The sequence below is a fragment of the Thamnophis sirtalis genome, unplaced genomic scaffold (assembly GCF_051295495.1).
Source record: "Thamnophis sirtalis isolate CommonGarterSnake01/CBP01778 unplaced genomic scaffold, rThaSir2_p1.2 scaffold_9, whole genome shotgun sequence".
Classification (NCBI taxonomy): domain Eukaryota; kingdom Metazoa; phylum Chordata; class Lepidosauria; order Squamata; family Natricidae; genus Thamnophis; species Thamnophis sirtalis.
The window spans coordinates 20,199,373-20,218,871 of NW_028261389.1; the positions used below are offsets into that span (position 1 = coordinate 20,199,373).

General features: G+C 40.4%; 1 protein-coding gene across 1 annotated transcript in view; it reads right to left on the bottom strand.

The window, feature by feature from the left end:
* Positions 1–4,655: 4,655 nt before the first annotated feature.
* PTN (pleiotrophin) overlaps positions 4,656–19,499 on the bottom strand; it is a 114,614-nt gene continuing 99,770 nt past the window's right edge. Inside the window, exon 5 of the mRNA XM_014058070.2 lies at positions 4,656–5,409. Within this exon, the coding sequence (XP_013913545.1) occupies positions 5,357–5,409 (53 nt within the window). The 3' untranslated portion in view covers positions 4,656–5,356. The remainder of the gene's footprint in view (positions 5,410–19,499) is intronic.

Consider the following 19,499-nt stretch of genomic DNA (forward strand, 5'->3'; position numbering starts at 1 on the left):
GAGAAGAACAGGAAAGATGATTAGGGGACTGGAGGCTAAAACATATGAAGAACGGTTGCAGGAACTGGGTATGTCTAGTTTAATGAAATGAAGGACTAGGAGAGACATGATAGCAGTGTTCCAATATCTCAGGGGTTGCCACAGGGAAGAGGGAGTCAAACTATTCTCCAAAGCACCTGAGGGTAGGACAACAAGCAATGGGTGGAAACTAATCAAAGAGAGAAGCAACTTAGAACTGATGAGAAATTTCCTGACAGTTAGAACAAGTAATCAGTGGACCAACTTGCATCCAGAAGTTGTGAAGGCTCCAATACTGGAAGTTTTTAAGAAATTGTTGGATAACCATTTGTCTGACATGGTGTAGGGTTTCCTGCCTAAGCAGGGGGTTGGACTTGAAGACCTCTAAGATCCTTTCCAACTCTGCTATTCTATTCTATTCAGGTGGAAAAAGTCCTATTTTTCAATCTCTATAACAGATGGTATGTATCTCTATCCTAGTCTATCATTAGTGGACATCTTTTTGGCTGAAATATCAGCAATATTCTAATAGAAGAAAAGAATAGTGCAACTTTGTATAAGATAGGCGCTGTGTGTGTGGGGGGGGATTTTGGGCATAATTGTTGCCTGACTTATTACCAGAACTTATTGTTCATTTATATTTATTACTATCCAATAACCCAGCGTTCCCGGGTATTATTTATAGGGGGGGAAATGTCCGGACCAAAAGCAATTTATAATGTTGGATTTTCACCCTTACCAGAGGGAGCCCCCTTGCGGAGTACTGTGAAGCCGTTACCATGGCAACTCCACTTCACTGTACAATAGAAGCCATTTTATGGCAGTACAGTAGAAGCCATTTTAAGGCTGTATCTTAACAGGACATACATCCTGAGAGGTTTTAGGGGTGTCTTACCCCAACAATATTTGTTTCTAGAGAGTAAGACATCTGTGTACCATGTTTGGTTGAAATTGCTCGAATCATTCCAGAGTTATGCTGGAACACACGAACACACACACACACACACACACACCACCTAGCCATTTTTATAGAGATTTTACATGATGAGTGTGTACAAATAATCTGTGTGCATATAATTGCTATTTGATGAGATAGCTTGTAGTGGGTCTCTAGATGAAACATCTTAGAGTTCTTTCTAAGAAGGGATCGCAATATGAGGCGTCATGACATGAGGCAAGGCAAGACTTGCTGAGGAGCCTGGAAGAGCCAGCAACCTGAATGCCACTGGCTAATTGGTGCAAAGCTAGTTTGCCCCCTGCAGTCCATCAAGGTTAGGTGCACAAGCGCCAAACAAAATGAACTAGCAATTAGTCAGGACTAATTGGTGCTTCTTTATCACTAGCAAGGAATCATGAATTAGTAGCTTGGGTACACCTAAACTTGTTCAACTACTTTACTCTTTCTGTATCTTACTAAAAAATGCATTATGTGAAAGCCTTAATTGATTAAAGTCCTTGTAAATGGTGGAAATCAGTATCCTGAGCTCATCTGGTGATGATTATGGTGTCTGGAAGAATAAGACTCAGAAGAAAGGTAAAGGTAATACATATGTGCTAGTCGTTCCCTACTCTAGGGGGTGGTGCTCATCTCTGTTTCAAAGCCGAAGAGCCAGCACTGTCCGAAGACATCTCCATGGTCATGTGGCTGGCATGACTAAAGGCCGAAGGTGTATGGAGCGCTGTTACCTTCCCACCAAAGGTGGTTCCTATTTTTCTACTTGCATTTTTACGTGCTTTTGAACTGCTAGGTTGGCAGAAGCTGGGACAAGTAACAGGAGCTCACTCCATTACGCGGCACTAGGGATTTGAACCGCTGAATTGCTGACCTTTCTGATCGACAAGCTCAGTGTCTTAGCCACTGAACCACTGAGTTCCTTTAAGACTCAGAATATAGAGGACTAACTGGTAAACAAGAAGAAAAAAAAATGTTATGCTGTATTTCTGTAAACTAAGAAAACACAACATATCTGACCAAAGGTGGCCTGATCTTGTGGAGTGGAATGGCTGAATAAGTGCATAGAAGTAAAGTTGAGGGGGTTAGTTAAACACAGAGAAAAGAAAAGCACTGTAGGAATGCGATGGAAACAAGAATGTTTTTGCAAGGATCGAAAGACATGAGGAGGCATAATGTATTGTTGCTGTAATCTTAAGTTATTTATTCTCCTCTTCTTATCTTCTCCCTCTAATTTCTGTTGCTTATTGCTTCTGTACTCTTTATCTGCACTTTAAACTGCATGGTGGGAATGTTTGTCTTCTATCAACAATTTATAGGAACATATTGACACACATGATTAGGACGCTGGAGTTGAGCTTAGCAAGGCACGTTCAAGACCGGAATGCTGCCATGGGGAGGAGTTGAGCTCCCATCCTTTGCTCCAGCTCCTGTCAGGGCAGGGGTGGGTTTCGACCGGTTCGCACCAGTCCCTGCGATCCGGTTGGTCGCCGAACCCGGAAGTAAGTAACTTCCGGGAACGGTGAAGCCCCCCCCCCCCGCGCCTGCGCGCGCCCGCACACCCGCGCCCGCTCCTTACCCGGTTTTTACAAATTCTGCGCTTTCCACGCATGCGCAGAACGCATACAGCGCCTGCGCGATCCTCCAGGAGCAGCTGGAGCATCGCACAGATGCTAGTACGCATGCGTGTGCCGCATGCGTGCGCGAGGACGCCGCGTGCGTGCGCGAGGACGCCGCCGGCCTCGTTCCAACCGATCCGGTTGGAACGGGGCGAGAAACCCACCCCTGTGTCAGGGGCATAAAAGAAGCCACCAACTGCGTGTCTCCCACGCAATGGGGTTCTCGCCAGCTAATCCTTTCAACCCGCAAGCGCCTCAGCGCTTCTGACATGAGTGCTATCTATGATTTAAATTGCAAATATGTCTTTTTGTTCACTTTTCTAGGTGTTTGTGTTCATGGTCTGAGCATTAAGAGACTTATCACAATATTCCATCATCGCTGGCTTTTCTATTAACATAACCCCATTAAATCTAATTTTATCCACTAGGACAATCGAGCAATCGTTGACCTCTTGTTTCTGGAAAAATTTCATAACTTTTAAGAATTCTCTCTGTTTGCTTTGCATGTCTTCCTCCAGTCAAATATGTGAAGGGTATATTTCCTTTCCTATCCAGGGTCCCTTTCTTTTTGACTGATTATAGTGTCTACAAACCATTGCAGTTTTTCTGTGTCCTTCTTGATAGGGAGTAGTCTGTGTCAACACTTAAAATTTATTTCCAAGAAAGGGTTAGGCTTAGCCTCTCCCCCCCCCCCCCAACGCAGTCTCTTTAATATTATCTCATTTTTTAAAGAAATGACTACATGAAATGAGTTTTTGGGCAGGGCATTATAGAATGAGGGAATTAATCAAATGCATACTTTCAAATACTAACAATTATTTGCAAGATTATGTGGGAAATAAAGGTTGCTTTTCAGTTGGCCGAAGGTTTTGTTAAATTCATCATCGTCAGCTATTATACCATCTACTACAGGTAGTTCTCAACTTAGCACCACAACTGAGCCCAAAATTTCTGTTCCTAAGTAAGAGTTGTTGAGTTTGGCCCCTTTTTATGATCTTTCTCGCACAGTTGTTAAGTGAATCACTGCAGTTGTTAAATTAGCAGCATGGTTGTTAAGTGAATCTGACTTCCCCATTCACTTTGCTCGTCACAAGGCTGCAAAAGGTAATTGATCACATGGCTCCAGGACACTGCAACCATCCTAAATATGAACCAGGTGCCAAGCAAACAGAATTTCAATCATGTGACCATAGGGATGTTGCAATAGTCATAGTTCACCGACAAATGCGTGCTCGACAAAACCGCGCCAACAAAACCGCTGGGAAAGAAATGCAAGTTTGAAATTGCACCAACAAATGAGCGCAGAAGCACACCGACAACAGCGTGCAGACAGAACCGCACCCTAACCCTAACCCTAACCCTAACCCTAACCCTTACCCTTACCCTTACCCTTACCCTAACCCTTACCTTAACCGTAATCGCACTTCTGTTGGTGCTCTTTTGTCAATGCTCCTTTGTGGGTGTGCTGTCGACATCGCGGTTTTGTCAGGCGCGCTGTTGTCAGGCGCGCATTTGTCGGGTCACAATGTGAAAAACCAAAAAAAGTAACTGTTTTCAGGGCTGTTGTAACTTTGAACAGTCATTACCCTGTTTCCCTGAAAATAAGACCACCCCAGATAATAAATCCAATTGGGCTTTTGAGCGCATGCGCTAAAATAAGCCCTCCCCAGAAAATAAGCCCTCCCCAAAATTATTGCAACACAGCAGCAGCCATGAGGTGACCACACTCGCCGTCTGCTGCAGCTCAAAAATTATAAGATCTCCCCAAAAATAAGGCCAAGTGCTTATTTTGGGGAGGAGGGTTATCAAATGAAAATAAGAATTGTTATATATTGAGGACTACCTCTAATGAATAATATCATGATGTTACAGCGTTGAATCACGATGCTTCAATCCATCTTAGTGGGATGAAAAAAAAAACATATTTCAGCCTTTGCTTCAATATTTGATAGCAGAACAGTAACCAGAAGTAGTGGAAATGAATTTTCATGCTTATCATGAATGAATTCTGTCCTGTGATGGGAAATGTATTCAGGAAGGAGATTAAAAAAAAAATCATTGTGGACTATAGTTTTAAAATGTTTTATTAAAAGCTGTAAGTTACAACCAAGTTAGCTACTTCAGTGCTGGTACAATCTGCATCTAGAAATCTACTCTTGCTATTTTGAAACATAAAAACCTGGTGGGTGAAGTTCTGTCTATTTTATACATAAAAAGGGCCTGTCTGCCCAGACCGTTATGACATCATAGAACCCTTATAGGCTACACCTTGGGAGCCCCATGTAAGTCACAAACATGCAGAACCAAAGTGGACTTGGGAGAGTAAAAGAGGAATTTAAAATGAATCTATACTTTCTCATATATAACGGCACTCATGTACTAAATGATATTGCTGCCTTTAATGAAGTTTTCTACACATGCCACTAAGATTACACATTTAAAATACTAGAATATCAATGTTCCCCAACTTGGATCATTCCAGGTGTGTTGCATTACAACTCCCATCATGCCCAGCGGGAAAGACAATGGGTGACAGTTGTAGTCTGACTCATTGGAAGATCAACAAGTTGGAGAACTTTTAACAGTGGAGTAAAAAAAAGAGAGAGAGAGAGAGAGAGAGAGAAAGGAGGGTGCCTTTGTATGCTTATTTTTCCCTATTGTACAATTAAGCTATAAATAACTTCTGGATAAAAGGACTAGGTGTCAATGAAACTTGTTAACCAATTACATTCAAGGAAGTCCCATTCTCATGGCCAGCATAGCTTCCCTATTCCAGTGGCTTCTCTTGTTTCTTGCCTTCTTTTTTCTTTTTCTTGGGTTCTGTTGACACAAGAAGAACAATAACAGGATCAAAACATCATCAAAAAGAAAGCTGATTCCATAGGATGGCAAGGAAAGAACAAGCATTCATTAAATCTGAGGAACAAGAGATATACACCCACCATCCTCACAATGCTATTTTGTTTGACTCCTTAGTGCCACGTAACAGAGTGAGCTCCCGTTACTTATCCCAGCTTCTGCCAACCTAGCAGTTTGAAAGCATATAAAAAATGCAAGTAGAAAAATAGGGACCACCTTTGGTGGGAAGATAAGAGAGTTCTGTGTGCCTTTGGAGTTTAGTCATGCCGGCCACATGACCATGGAGACATCTTCAGACAGTGCTGTCTCTTCAGCTTTGAAACAGAGATGAGCACTGCCTCCTAGAGTCGGGAATGACTAGCACAAATGTGCAAGAGGAACCTTGATATTTACTTTACTCAAGACTATTTTGTGTGGATAGCACATAGATTGTAAGCCAGAATTATTTTTGTTAGGCATAATACCAGAAAAATATGATAAAGGGAATGTATATTTGATATTGCATGTTTTAACAGCAGCAAGAATTGTATTTGCACAATGTTGGAAAAGTGAGGAAACATCTACGGAAGAAAATATAATTAAAAAATATTGGACTGTGCCGAAATGGACAGGTTAACATTGAAGATAAAAGAAAAAGAAGACATAGAATATTTTTGAAATTGGGACTTGTTTTATCAATGGCTGAACCCAAGAGGTCAAAATTAGGAACTGATTAAGTATTACTGTGCAAATGAATTGATCAGACAGTATGCTGTTCTTTAAGCACATATTGCATGTAAAGAGAAAACAAATAAATTATATATTAAAAAGACTACCATGTGTAGTCCAAGAAAAATTTCTGTTTGCACATTTCATCTCTTCCACTTTAACATCAAGATCCTGCAAATATAAGGCAAAGAAAAAGTACCATAACTTGATTTTTCAAATGTCTGTTTACTGAAATATAAATATTTATCTGCATTAAAACTGAGTGCATACTTCATATTGATACTCTACATGCAATTAAATTCTTACTGCTTTAAAAACAACTTGGGAGACCTGAATTTGCAAATAAGAGAACAAAGTCTCATAGCTGGCAATTTCATAGGAAAAGGATGACACAGGAAGAGGTGACAACAAAATACTGTCAGAATTTGTTGCAGCAATCAAATCCAGAAAGCACACACAGGTAACTGATGCAGCAGGATTCATTAACTTCTCTTTATATACATAATAACACACAAGACTAACAGTATATACAATACCAAAAGTGGTTCTTCCAACGTGGTAGAGAGTACAAACAAAATACAGGCAGAGAGAGAACAGTTTTAGTTCAGTTCAGAGCAGTGGTGGGATATGACTGGTACACCCTACTAAGGGCATACCACCCACCCACTCTCCTTACCTGTATTTGAGCCAATCGGGGCTTATGCGCACGGAGCATACGGCACCTGCATGATGCTCTGCTGAGCAGCTGGAGCATTGCAGAGCATCGCGGGCAGTAAGTAAGCATGTGCGTGCTGCACATTTGCTGTGTGCACCTGGCCCCATTGTACTGTACCAGTTGCAATGGCATCCAGAACCCACCACTGGTTCAGAGCTGCAGACACCAGACTAGTTTTGAGCTCAGCACAAACTTAGAGCTATAGTACAGAAGTAAGCCACAGCCAGACTCCTAGCTGTCTCCAGCAAATACTGTTTCAGTTTTCAAAAACTCCCCATTGGCTGACCTGTTGCCATGTCTATTCATTGGCTGACCTTGTTGTCTATTCCAATCTATGAATATACTCTGACAAATTGTTTTGGCAACCATTTTGTCAGGCCTGCAGCCATCTTTTCTTTTGGATCTTTGGCCTACCACACTTTCTATTATTCTGCTATGCATTTTCTATTGTGGAAAAATGGGAGAAGGGATTGTAGGAGTGAGATGTGATGTAGCCATAACAAAATTCTTTCTAGAAAGCCAAGGTCAAGCCTTTGTCTTTGCACCTCTGCACCTGACCGGAACTGGATGGGTGGAACTGCCAGCATGGCAGTGGAAGATTGGACCATGTGATGGACGGGTGGATGTGGGGGCAAGATCTTGAACTTTCATCTAGGTGGGGAAAATGGGGAAGCTTTCAGATTCACGTTTTCCCAGATGTGCCAATATGGCTCTCTTAATAAATTGGAACTTTGAGCAGTAATTATCCTTGGACTCTGATTTACTTTTGGATGCTATTTGGAATCCTGACACATTTTAGATTTCGTAGAATGCTCAGTTCAAAAAACATTAGGAAGAAAATGGACACATATCCCCAGGGCTTTTTTTTTAAATATTAGCAACTAGCTAAATGAGGTAGCCCTGGAATTCATACCATCTTCCTTCAGTTACTGAAATAGCAATTTTGCCCAGAAAAACAATTGGTAAATTTCAATTTGCTTAAATGGTACTTCTTCCAGATATATGCCTCCATTTGAAAAAGATCAATCAGCATCTCACCCAGATACTTTCTATTAGGACATTTCTTCTGCAATGAGTATTCTTCAACTTATACTTTCCTGAGTTGTATATCAAGCAGGTGACTATATAAATAAAACAGTCAACAAAGAAACAAACAAAAAACAAATACATTCATGACTTGAGCAAAGAAATGAAAGGAATGTTTGTAAACAGCATAACACTGAATGGGATACCTAATAATCGTAAAGGATGAAAACAAATTTCAAATTGATCTTGACATGTTAAAGAAGTGGTCTGAAAACTACAAAATGAAATGTAACGGTGATAAAAATAGCTTCCTTCTTACAGAAAAAAATGTACAATTCTGAAACAGGAGGCACCTTTGCTATAATATGGAAAAGATCTTGGAAGCATAGTTGATCAAGTATGATTCTGCTATGTGAAATGGCTGTCAAGGAAGCAATAACAATTTTATGAATGTCCAAATAACTGAAAAAAATAATTATGCTATATTCTGCCAGACTCTTACCTTATGTACTATGCCCAATTCCAGCTATCTTTCAGAAGGATTCAGAAAAACTGAGAAAGGTTTAAAGAAAATCAACAAGGTTGATAAAAGGGGCTGGAAACTAAGTCCTATGAGAAGAGATTAAAGGAACTGCATATCCAATAGATGAGAATATCTGTAGCTCAGAGTTGAGCATGGTTTTTTGCTTACAGATATTTAATTATTACCAGATTAATAAATTAACAGAGTTGGAAGCAGTGGTGAAATTCAATTTTTTTTACTACCAGTTCTGTGTGCATGGCTTAGTGGGCATAACAAGGGAAGGATACTGCAAAATCTCCATTCCCTCCCCACTTCTGGGGGAAGGATATTGCAAAATTCCCATTCCTATCCCACTCTGGGGCCAGTCAGAGGTGGTATTTACTGGTTCTCCAAACTACTCAAAATTTCTGCTACCGGTTCTCCAGAACCTGCCAGAACCTGCTGAATTTCACCCCTGGAAGGGACCTTCTAGGTCATCTAGTCCCAAGTCCCTACCCAAGCAGAAGACCCAAACCATTTCTGACAAATGGCAGTCCTATCTCTTCCTGAAAGTCTCCAGTGATGAAGCTCCCACAACTTCTGAAGGCAAGCTGTTCCATTGGTTGATTGATTGGTTGATTTAATTATCCAACTAGCTAATATCATCAGTGTTGGTGATCAGGTTACCTACTTAAATAATGGAGTGTTTGCAATGAAGCAACCAGACTTAGAGAACATAACAGAAAAATATATGATTAGGTTTGAGAAAACTCATTGAAAGAAGAGGTAAGAGTCTTGAAAGGCGAAAGTATTTCTAGAGTGTGGGTGGCCGGTGGCGGGTAGAATAATAGATTTAAATTACAGGGAGACACATTCTGACCATTGAGTGTTAGGAGTGTTGCAGTAGCTAGACCAATTCAACAATAACAATTGTTTAGTGATCTCCCATTCATTGACTGTGTTCAAGGATGGCTGAAAAACCTTCTCTCAGACATCCTTTAATATGGTTTCTGCACTTTTTACAGGCTTGGGCCTGATGAAATAAATAGTCCTTTTCAACTCTGTCATTCTCTGCTGCAGTCTTCTGTAGGAAATGATGGATGGGTTCTTTCAGCAGTACTGAAGCATGAATATAAAGTGGGCAACAAGAATGGTGTGTCACAGTGACATTAAGTGAGTAGGTAGGAGTGCTTTGGATTTAGGTTCTGAACCTAAACTTTGGAAGAGCCTCTTATATTTTTTAAAGTGTGGAAGAGCCTCTTATTAGAACATTTATTCCCCAAGATTACAGTTGAAGTATTGCCAAGGTAAAAGAACCAGGTATTCAGTCTGGAGAAGCATAGCCATCTTCCTCCATAAGTTTTATGAGATTTGCTATTGACCTTCAGGAAATCCCTGACCTTGCTGTCACATCTGGTCAGTTCACTTGTCTACTCAAAACCGATGAATTGGTTGGGATGGGAACAAATGGTAAAAGGTAAAGGTTCCCCTAGCACATATGTGGTAGTTGTTCCTGACTCTAGGGGGCAATGCTCATCTCCATTTCAAAGCCGAATACCGTAATCAGCGCTGTCTGAAGATGTCTCCATGGGCATATGGCCAGCATGACTAAATGCCGAAGGCACATGGAGTGCTGTAACCATCCCACCAAAGGTGGTTCCTATTCTTCTACTTGTATTTTTACATGTTTTCGAACTGCTTGGTTGGCAGAAGCTGGGCCAAGTAACCGGAGCTCACTAGGGATTCGAACTGCCAAACTGCCAAACTTTCTGATTGACAAGCTCAGCATCTTAGCCACTGAGCCACCCCATGACCACTGAACAAGAAGGTGCAGCCAAAACCACCATTCATCTTGCAGCCATAGGAAAAGAGCAAGTTAGCGGGTGTTGCTTTCTGCAGGAAGGGGATTTTGTCCACACCTGCCTTCTTCCTCTGCCAAAGAAATGTTAAAAATAAATGTGTGATTTAAAAATGGGTGATGTGTATCTTTCATCACCTATGTAGATATTTAATATTATTTTCCAGATATACTTCCTCCTCTCCCCCCTGTTTGTTTTCGAAAGTATATTAATAGCATGGGAAATAATGGAGGGCAGGGAGAGAAAAAAACTCAACTATGATCCAGACCCAGCTTTTCTTATCTCAGTGGCCAGTTATACTGGGCATGCAAGTGTTTTTCTCAAGGATTAGCTAGTGGAGGACGTAAAGCAGATCAGTTAGCTCTTGGAGAAAGACGGTTGTAATCAGTGGTGGGATTCAAGTAATTTAACAATGGGTTCTCTGCCCTAATGATTACTTCCAACAACCAGTTTGCCAAACTGCTCAAAAAGTTAACAATTGTTCTCCCGTAGGGGTACGAACTGGCTGAATCCAACAGTGGAAGGCAAATGAGGAGTTGCTGCCTGGTTCTGAAAACACACACTTGCATCCATAAATGCTTTGAGTTTCCTGCCTCTGTTTCTTTCTCTTTTTTTACTGGGAAATCTTTGGAATGTGCTCACTATGCAGGTGAGCAGTCCATTCTGCACTTTTTCCACAAATGCTCTATTTCTAGTGTAAAGAAAAGAAGGATTATGGGTGATATGATAGCAATATTCCAGTATTTGAGGAACTGCCACAAGGAAGAGGGGGTCAAATTATTCTACAAACCACTGGAAAGCAGGGCAAGAAACAGTGGTTGGAAACTAACCAAAGAGAGAAGCAATCTGGAATTAAGGAGAAACTTCCTAACAGTGAGGACAATTAACCAGTGGAACAGCTTGCCTCCAGAAATCGTGGGTGCTCCATCACTGGAGGTTTTTAAGAAGAGACTAGACAGTCACTTGTCTTAAGTGGTATAGATTCTCCTGCTTAAGCAGGGGGCTGGACTAGAAGACCTCCAAGGTCCCTTCCAGCTCTATTCTATTCTATTCTATTCTGCTCTATTCTATTCTATTCTAATATTCTATTTTAATAATGAAGTGGTCAGAATATATGAATGTCCCTTTTTCATTGTGAAATTCATCCATGAAAACTCATCCCATGTCTCTGTTCAAAGTGGGAAATATGGACATTAGATAGACTTCAGGGTGAGGGAAAGCTATGTAACTAAATAGAATGTCAGCAGTAGCAGCCCTTAGTAACACTTTTTTAAAAGCACTAAAAGAGATTAAAAGGAATATGTCAAGCATCCTGAGAATAAAGCAGTAGCTTCTTTTTGTAGAAGAAATATTTTGAGAAACTACATAAATTAAGCATATGGGACATTTATAATGAAGCAAAAACTAGTTCAGAATTTTTTGTATTTTAGTATTATTTCTCTTTAAAAAAAAACAAAAAACCACAGATGTCTTGAAGAAGTCCAAATATTATCTTTACCCATTTGCAGTACCGGAACACTCAGGACCAACCCAATTTTGCTGGTAAGTATTGAAAACTTCAAAATGATGATAAAGTTGTGCCATTGTTAACGCAGAGGTCTTTTTCAGCTAACCAAATTCAGTGCAGTTGGCTACCACATCTGAACATTCAGCATTTTTCCTTAATAGTGTGGTAGCAATATTAGATAGTTCTGAATTGATACAGGTAGACATTTTTTTTTAATGTCAGCCCCTTTAAATGATATATGATTTTTTTTAGGAAGAAGCCAGTTGAAAGCTTGTCCCCCAGAATGTACCGCAACACAGAGTTGAAAGCTAAAATAGAGAAACGTAATAACTAACATTTTGTGGAAATCAAATTAAAAATACATTACAATTTATTCTTTTTCAGTAAGCAAGGGGACTGGGGTTGGCTTGAACACAATTGTGAATTGTATCAGATTCTATAAAAGCACCACACACTTCTTGTAAAATATGTCCGTTCTTGGATCCAACCTGCTGATGCAACTCGACCATTGTAGCATTGTATGTCCTGGCAAAAGGAATGGAGAATTCCCAACAATGTGCCACATAACTTGATTCATTGGATTAATCAGATTTTGTTATTTTCCATTAGGAGCAATAAATGGCTCAGCATTCTGAATGATGCTGACACAGACAATATGTAGGAAATGCTGATTCTTACTGGAACTGCAAAGCTTGAACAATATACTTAAGGCTGTGCAGATGGCAGCCACGTTGGTCAATAGCATGTAAAGATCCAAACAATCACTAAATGGCAGAGAAGAGTTAAATTGTTAATATCTCTTTGCTGCCAATACCCTTTGCTGTCCTTCCCTATCTTTGTAGCCCAGATATGGAAGTCCTATTAGACTCATGAAGAAGCAGGCCCTGGAAGAACTGGAGATTGTTTTTGGCTTATTAGTTGCCTATTCCCCCCCCCCCCTCTCTTAGAGTTCTCCTTTCCCTTTGTTTTATTTCCACAGTAACAATCCTATATGATAGATTAGGCTGAGAGAGAAATGGTTGAGGAAAAGGACTTGCATCCTCTTGTCACTGGTCCAAGGTGGTATTCAGCAGGTTCTGACCAGTTCTGGAGAACCGCTATCGGAAATTTTGAGTAGTTCGGAGAACCAGTAAATACCACCTCTGACTGGAGCCGCCCCCATCTATTCTCTGCCTCCTGAGTCCCAGCTGATTGGGAGGAAATAGTGATTTTGCAGTAATCTTTCCCTGGAGTAGGGAGGGAATGGAGATTTTACCGTATCCTTCCCCTGCCACACCCACTAAGCCACACCCACCAAGCCACACCCATAGAACCACTAGTAAAAAAAATGAATCCCACCACTGGGTTCAAGCCCAGAACATTAATCACCACTAGACAATCTGTCATTGGGTCATCGTTTCAGAGATATTTTGTTACAAGATACCCCAATACCTTCAACAAATGGAAGATTTTTTAATGAACTGCCATCATTGGAAAAGTTCTTAAAAATTCAAGGAGATATTCAGAGATGCATCTGCCTTGAAACTAGCCTGTGTTGAAGTGTATAGTGCAATAAAATATTAGTTGTCCATACAAGGTGTTTTATAACATTTGGTATTATGTCATAAAACGTTTATGATAAATTTATGTAATAAATGTTATAGAAAATTTGCCAAATTTCAAAACCATGGTGCTCGTGGATTCCAGATATTGGAAACATTCTGTAAATTAACCCATTGGGGATTCATTGGTTAAAAAATTGTTACCCTTACGGTGCACCATTTCATCCAGTTAAAAGTTATGGGAATGGGAGTTTTAGTAGTATATAGATTAGGCAACCTATGATCTCTTGAGTTATTATTTCAAGGTATTTCCTTATTAGATTCCTAAATTCCTTGGCAAAGCTTCTAAGGTTACCTGAAAATGTTGTTTTAAAAATCTTTAAAATTAAGATTTTTAATCTTTTAAAAAAATGTGCTGCTGGGATACAAACTTTAGCGCAGGAAATTTGTATATCATTTTTGTATTATGTCATGAAATGTTTTATGATTTGTGTCATAACATAGCCTACCAAATTGGCCAAATTTCAAATCTGTGGGGGTGTTCATGGGTTCCAGATTTTGGACAGATTCTGTAAGTTAGCCCATTTGAGATACTATGTTTCAAAACCCATTGCCAGGTGAAAGTTATAGGAGTAAGAGTTTTGGTAGGATATAGATTGCTTGTGTCATTATCAGACATGACTAAATTTCCCGAGGCACAATTAATCAAAACTCCAAGTTTCATTGATAGGTGTTAAAGATATAAATCAAGAAGAACCTGATCCATTGTGTGTTTCGTTATGAATTGTTTATTGAATAAACTGCAGTTGGTCGTCCTAGATCTTGTTGCAATTCTCTTCTAATTGGTTAGAGAGCAATCCAAGGGCTTTTCATGCCATCTACTCTTAATTATCCATCTTTTTTTACAAGTTACTTATCCAATAACTATTAATGGATTGAAATCCACTTGCATATTCATGCAACCTATCCAAACATACAAACTAGATCCGCACATCCAGTTTCTCTTTTCTCTAGTAAAATATCATTATATTATGGAGTGACTCAGTGGTGGATTGCAGGCAATACGCCACAGTACGGGCATACTGAAGCCTGCCTGGAGCACAGGATACCGTTCCGGTACGGTGCTCTGGAGGGCCCACCTGCCCACCCAAGCTCCTTACCGGTCTTTTAAGTCTTCGGCTCTTCCATGCACACACATGGCGTGTACAGCGCCTGCGTGATGCTCCGCTGAGCAGCTGGAACATCGTGGAGGCTCGCAGAAGCAGTAAGACACATGTGTGTGCTGCGCGCGTCCATGTGGACGACGCAGGGCCTGTTCCAACCGTACCGGTTGGAATGGGATCCAGAACTCACCACTGGGGTGGCTACATCTGCAAGTGATATTACTCTCTTCCTGCTGCACAAATAGAAAAGTCCTCAATATAATGACATCAGAGAAGGGGGGGGAGACTGTGACACATTTGTCATTTTCAACAACAGTTGGTGTTCCTTGAAAGATGCACCTCCCTTTTAGAGTTCACGTTTTTTTCCAGTTTCCCAAAGTAGAAAGTTTTAGATAGTTCGGCAGCACCATATGCATTTTCACCAACAGATGCAAACAGCCAAACAATGAAAATGTTCATAGGTTTTGTACTTTGTTCAATTTAATCACAATTGTGATATGTTAATTTAATGCATATTACTTTTTTGAGATCTAAGGGTCGGGTAAGATAGGTAAGGTTTCTGTAATACACTTATCATGGATTGCCTATCCTTATTATGTAGGAGAAGACCAGGTAGGAGGCTGAGAGGCAGCGTTAAGTAAGTCATCAGCTTAGAGGTGTTATATTCCCATAAAGGATCCAAGTCCTACCCTCTCTAGAATTCTGCTGACGATTATCTGGTGACAATTTAGTGTTGAACTTCAGTTGACTATTTGTTAATGTACAGCCTTCAGTCATACATTTTTTGAACTGCAACTTAATGTAGTATCCTGATCTTTTGCACCGTATATATCCTGCACTATGCCTTGGACAGCCATGTCTCGCCAGGCCAAGCAACAGAGGGAAGTTGACTCAACATTTGCAGGAACCTGGAAAAATGCCTGTCACGGTTCCAAATAATGAACCCAAGCAATTCAATATTCCAAGACTTTCAGCTTTCTGTTTTACTGAGTACATCATTTCGGCATGAATGAAAACAAAGTCAGTTCTAAATATTTCTTGTGGTTTCAGTATAATTAAGGAATAAATAATTCCTTCCCAGGTCAAATTGTCCAATTATAGCAATAGCAATAGCAGTTAGACTTATATACCGCTTCATAGGGCTTTCAGCCCTCTCTAAGCGGTTACAGAGTCAGCATATTGCCCCCAACAACAATCCGGGTCCTCATTTTACCCACCTCGGAAGGATGGAAGGCTGAGTCAACCCTGAGCCAGTGAGATTTGAACAGCCGAACTGCAGAACTGCAGTCAGCTGAAGTAGCCTGCAGTGCTGCATTTAACCACTGCGCCACCTTGGCTCTTTGCAATTAATTAATTGTTTGGTCATCTCCTTGGCCACTCCCCCAGTCTCTGGCCAGCACCTGTTGACTTTGGTTCCCATGGGATGGTATGTTGTTGTTGTTGTTGTTGTTGTTGTTGTTGTTGTTGTTATCTGATCTGACGTTCCAGACTTCCCCCTTCCCACACTGTGTGGCAATCTGAGAAATGGAAAGAGGGCTACGGCAGGTGGCTGATCTATTTCAAAGTTGACAATGCCTATCAATGAATCCACCTTTTACTATATATTATGGTGGAGGGCATTGTTCTTTTATGGAACCCCCTTCACTTAAAAAAAATCAATGGAACTTCTGAGTCATTGCTATAAAATCAAAATATACCTGCTACTAAGAATTGATATTTTTGTCTATTGTTTAAATAACTCTTATGGTCTCTCACCGTTATTCTTAATGTCGCTAGCCTTTGATCAAGCAAAGCAAGTAGTAATTAATAGAATGAAGGACATGGAGTTCCAAGAAGAACTAAATAGGTTGCCTCTCCACAGTAGGGACAGAATCAAACAGGGTGTGTGGGAATCGGCAAGATATCTAAATGACCTGATCTTCCCAAAACAAAGAATAGCTTTCTTCAGAACCAGATTTAACATTCTTCCTTCAGCACTCCTCCAGGGCAGGTATAAGAGAATGCCTATAGCAGAACGGGTTTGTATATGTGGTAAAGGAGAAGTGGAAGATAATTCACATGTTCTATTACACTGCGAGCTATACCGAGCTTGTAGGTCTGCACATATTCTCCCCTTATTAGAGAGATTGCCAGGGAGGACAGACAATTTTTATCTAGGCTTTCTCCTTCAGGACACTAACCCGGTTACCACGTATGCAGTGACAAAGTTCTGTGTGGCTGCAATGTCCATAAGAAAAAAAATTGGCTACAGAAGTATACCGTATTTTCACCCATATAACCCGCGGGTTATATGCGGTTTTTACATGCACAGCGCCCCCCTGCGGGTTATATGCGTGGGCGGGGTATACAGAAAATATTTTACACGATCGGAGGCTTACACGATCGGAGGCTTGCTTCTTTCTCCGTTCCTTCCCCCACCCCGATCTCAGCTGTTTCCTTCTCCTCCGTTCCTTTCCTCTTCCCCAGCGTGCGCAGGCTTCTTTCTCCGTTCCTTCCCCCACCCCGATCTCAGCTGTTTCCTTCTCCTCCGTTCCTTTCCTCTTCCCCAGCGTGCGCAGGCTTCTTTCTCCGTTCCTTCCCCCACCCCGATCTCAGCTGTTTCCTTCTCCTCCGTTCCTTTCCTCTTCCCCAGCGTGCGCAGGCTTCTTTCTCCGTTCCTTCCCCCACCCCGATCTCAGCTGTTTCCTTCTCCTCCGTTCCTTTCCTCTTCCCCAGCGTGCGCAGGCTTCTTTCTCCGTTCCTTCCCCCACCCCGATCTCAGCTGTTTCCTTCTCCTCCGTTCCTTTCCTCTTCCCCAGCGTGCGCAGGCTTCTTTCTCCGTTCCTTCCCCCACCCCGATCTCAGCTGTTTCCTTCTCCTCCGTTCCTTTCCTCTTCCCCAGCGTGCGCAGGCTTCTTTCTCCGTTTCTTCCCCCCCCATCTCAGCTGTTTCCCTTCTCTTTTACTCGTCGCGGGTTATATGCGTGGGCGGGTTATATGCGTGGGCGGGTTATATGCGTGGGCGGGTTATATGCGTGGGCGGGTTATACGGGAAATATTTTACACGATTCGGAAAACCCGCGGGTTATATGCGTGTGCGGGTTATTTGCGTGGGCGGGTTATATGGGTGAAAATACGGTAGTTGTCATCTGGTACCAATTATCTGGACATATCTCTAACAATCTTTGGACCATTGTATTTACTCCTATACTTAACAGCATTGCACCCAGGTAAACCAGGGAGGGACCCGAACAATCTGAGAACATGTATGTTATTTTCCACTTTTAACGTCAATACTTTTTAATTATATCTTAATGTCAGTACTTTTTAACATATTGTAAAAACTAATGTGTATTGCTGGTCTTTGACTGCAATAAAGATTTACTTGCTTACTTCAAGCAATAAGATGAAACCGGTTTTTTAAATAATTCTTCAAACAAAAATATCTTGAAGGAAGGAAGCAATTCTTTTTCTTGCCTCCTTCATTCTTTATAATAATAGAGAAATGTGAATTCTTTGCTAGTTGGTTCTGAGAAATTTGTTTTTATAGTGCTATATTTTCTTTTCTATATTCCTTTATTTGATAACTGGCCTTGCATCTGATGACTAATGTCTGTGATGGGACCTCTATCATGGTTATGCTCACATATGATTCATAGTGGAACCAATTCAAAAATAAAGGTTTTTTGTCTCTAAAATACCTGCAAGGATTCAAAACATCATTACTAGTGATCAAACTACAGGTCACTGATACCACAATTCTTTTTCTTGCTTCCTTTATTCCTTACAAATAACAACAGCTTATAAATCTTTCAATGATTGATTCTGAGAAGCATTTGTTTTTATATTGTTATATTTCCTTTTCTTTATTCCTTTATTTGAGAACCATCCTAGCATCTTCACAATACTTTTTCAAAAAAATAACCCTACCAGTTTTGAGGAGCAAAAGAATCCTTGTTTAAATTGTACACCAGATTGGATAGAAATATTCCGTTTGGGAAAGTTAAAAGAGAAGACCTACTTGAACACAAAAGTTAGTAAATTTTTGAAATCTTGAAATGTTCTGTGGACTTCTAGGGGAGGTATGGAAAATTGAAGATTTCTCTGTGAAAGCCAGTCATCAAAGAACCAGGCAGGGGGTTGGACTAGAAGACCTCCAAGGTCCCTTCCAACTCTGCTATTGGAACCAGAGAATAGATAAGGAAAGAATGTGAGATCATGTGCTCTTGACAGCTGCTTTTTACAAGGAGACCATAGGACAACAGTTTTTCTGCAGGTTTGAGCATCTGGAGATTAAGGGACTAACTGTTTGGCTTGCAGCCACAGCAGAGCCTTTGAAAGGGCACTAAGTTCACTTTCTAATCATTTTTGGAAATTGCCTATTACCGTAACTATCCTAAAGCAATTAGAGACCTTCAGAACGACAAGTTTGAAAAGTCACCAGGTTAGTTTAGCTTCAACTCTGAACAAAAGAATAATTATAAGGTTAGGAACTTAAACAATTTGCAATAAACAGCAAAAAAACTAAATAAGATTTTGATCTAAGAAAGTTGTAAATGGATGAAGGATCCAAATAAATTTGAAATATTCACTTTTGCTATAAGATTTGGGAATTGGCTATTTTTAAAAATCAATACTTTCTCATGGGAACCAGATTTAGTTTGACTACCTTGGCTATTGCAAGTCATATCAAAGAAAAGCAACTTTATGATTGTAGAAATTGGACAAGAGTGGGGGGACTAAAGATTCTAAGTAGAAGTGTAGCAGATGATAAGGGAAAAATACAAGTTTCCTTTTAGTGTTATTTAGTACTGGATCTTACAAAATGACACAAACATAATAACATTAGAAAAATATCAAAGATGTTTCAAGAATTGAGCCAAAATTTAGCAGCTACAATATCAACAGTGTTAGCAATGATGTCTACCTCTAAGGATAAATGAAATCCAAAAGATGTTAAGGAGAGCATGATTGATATGGAGCAAATTTTGTTTGACAAAACAGAAAAAGTACTGAAAGCAGAACTACAAATGACAGGGTTGTAGCTTCAAA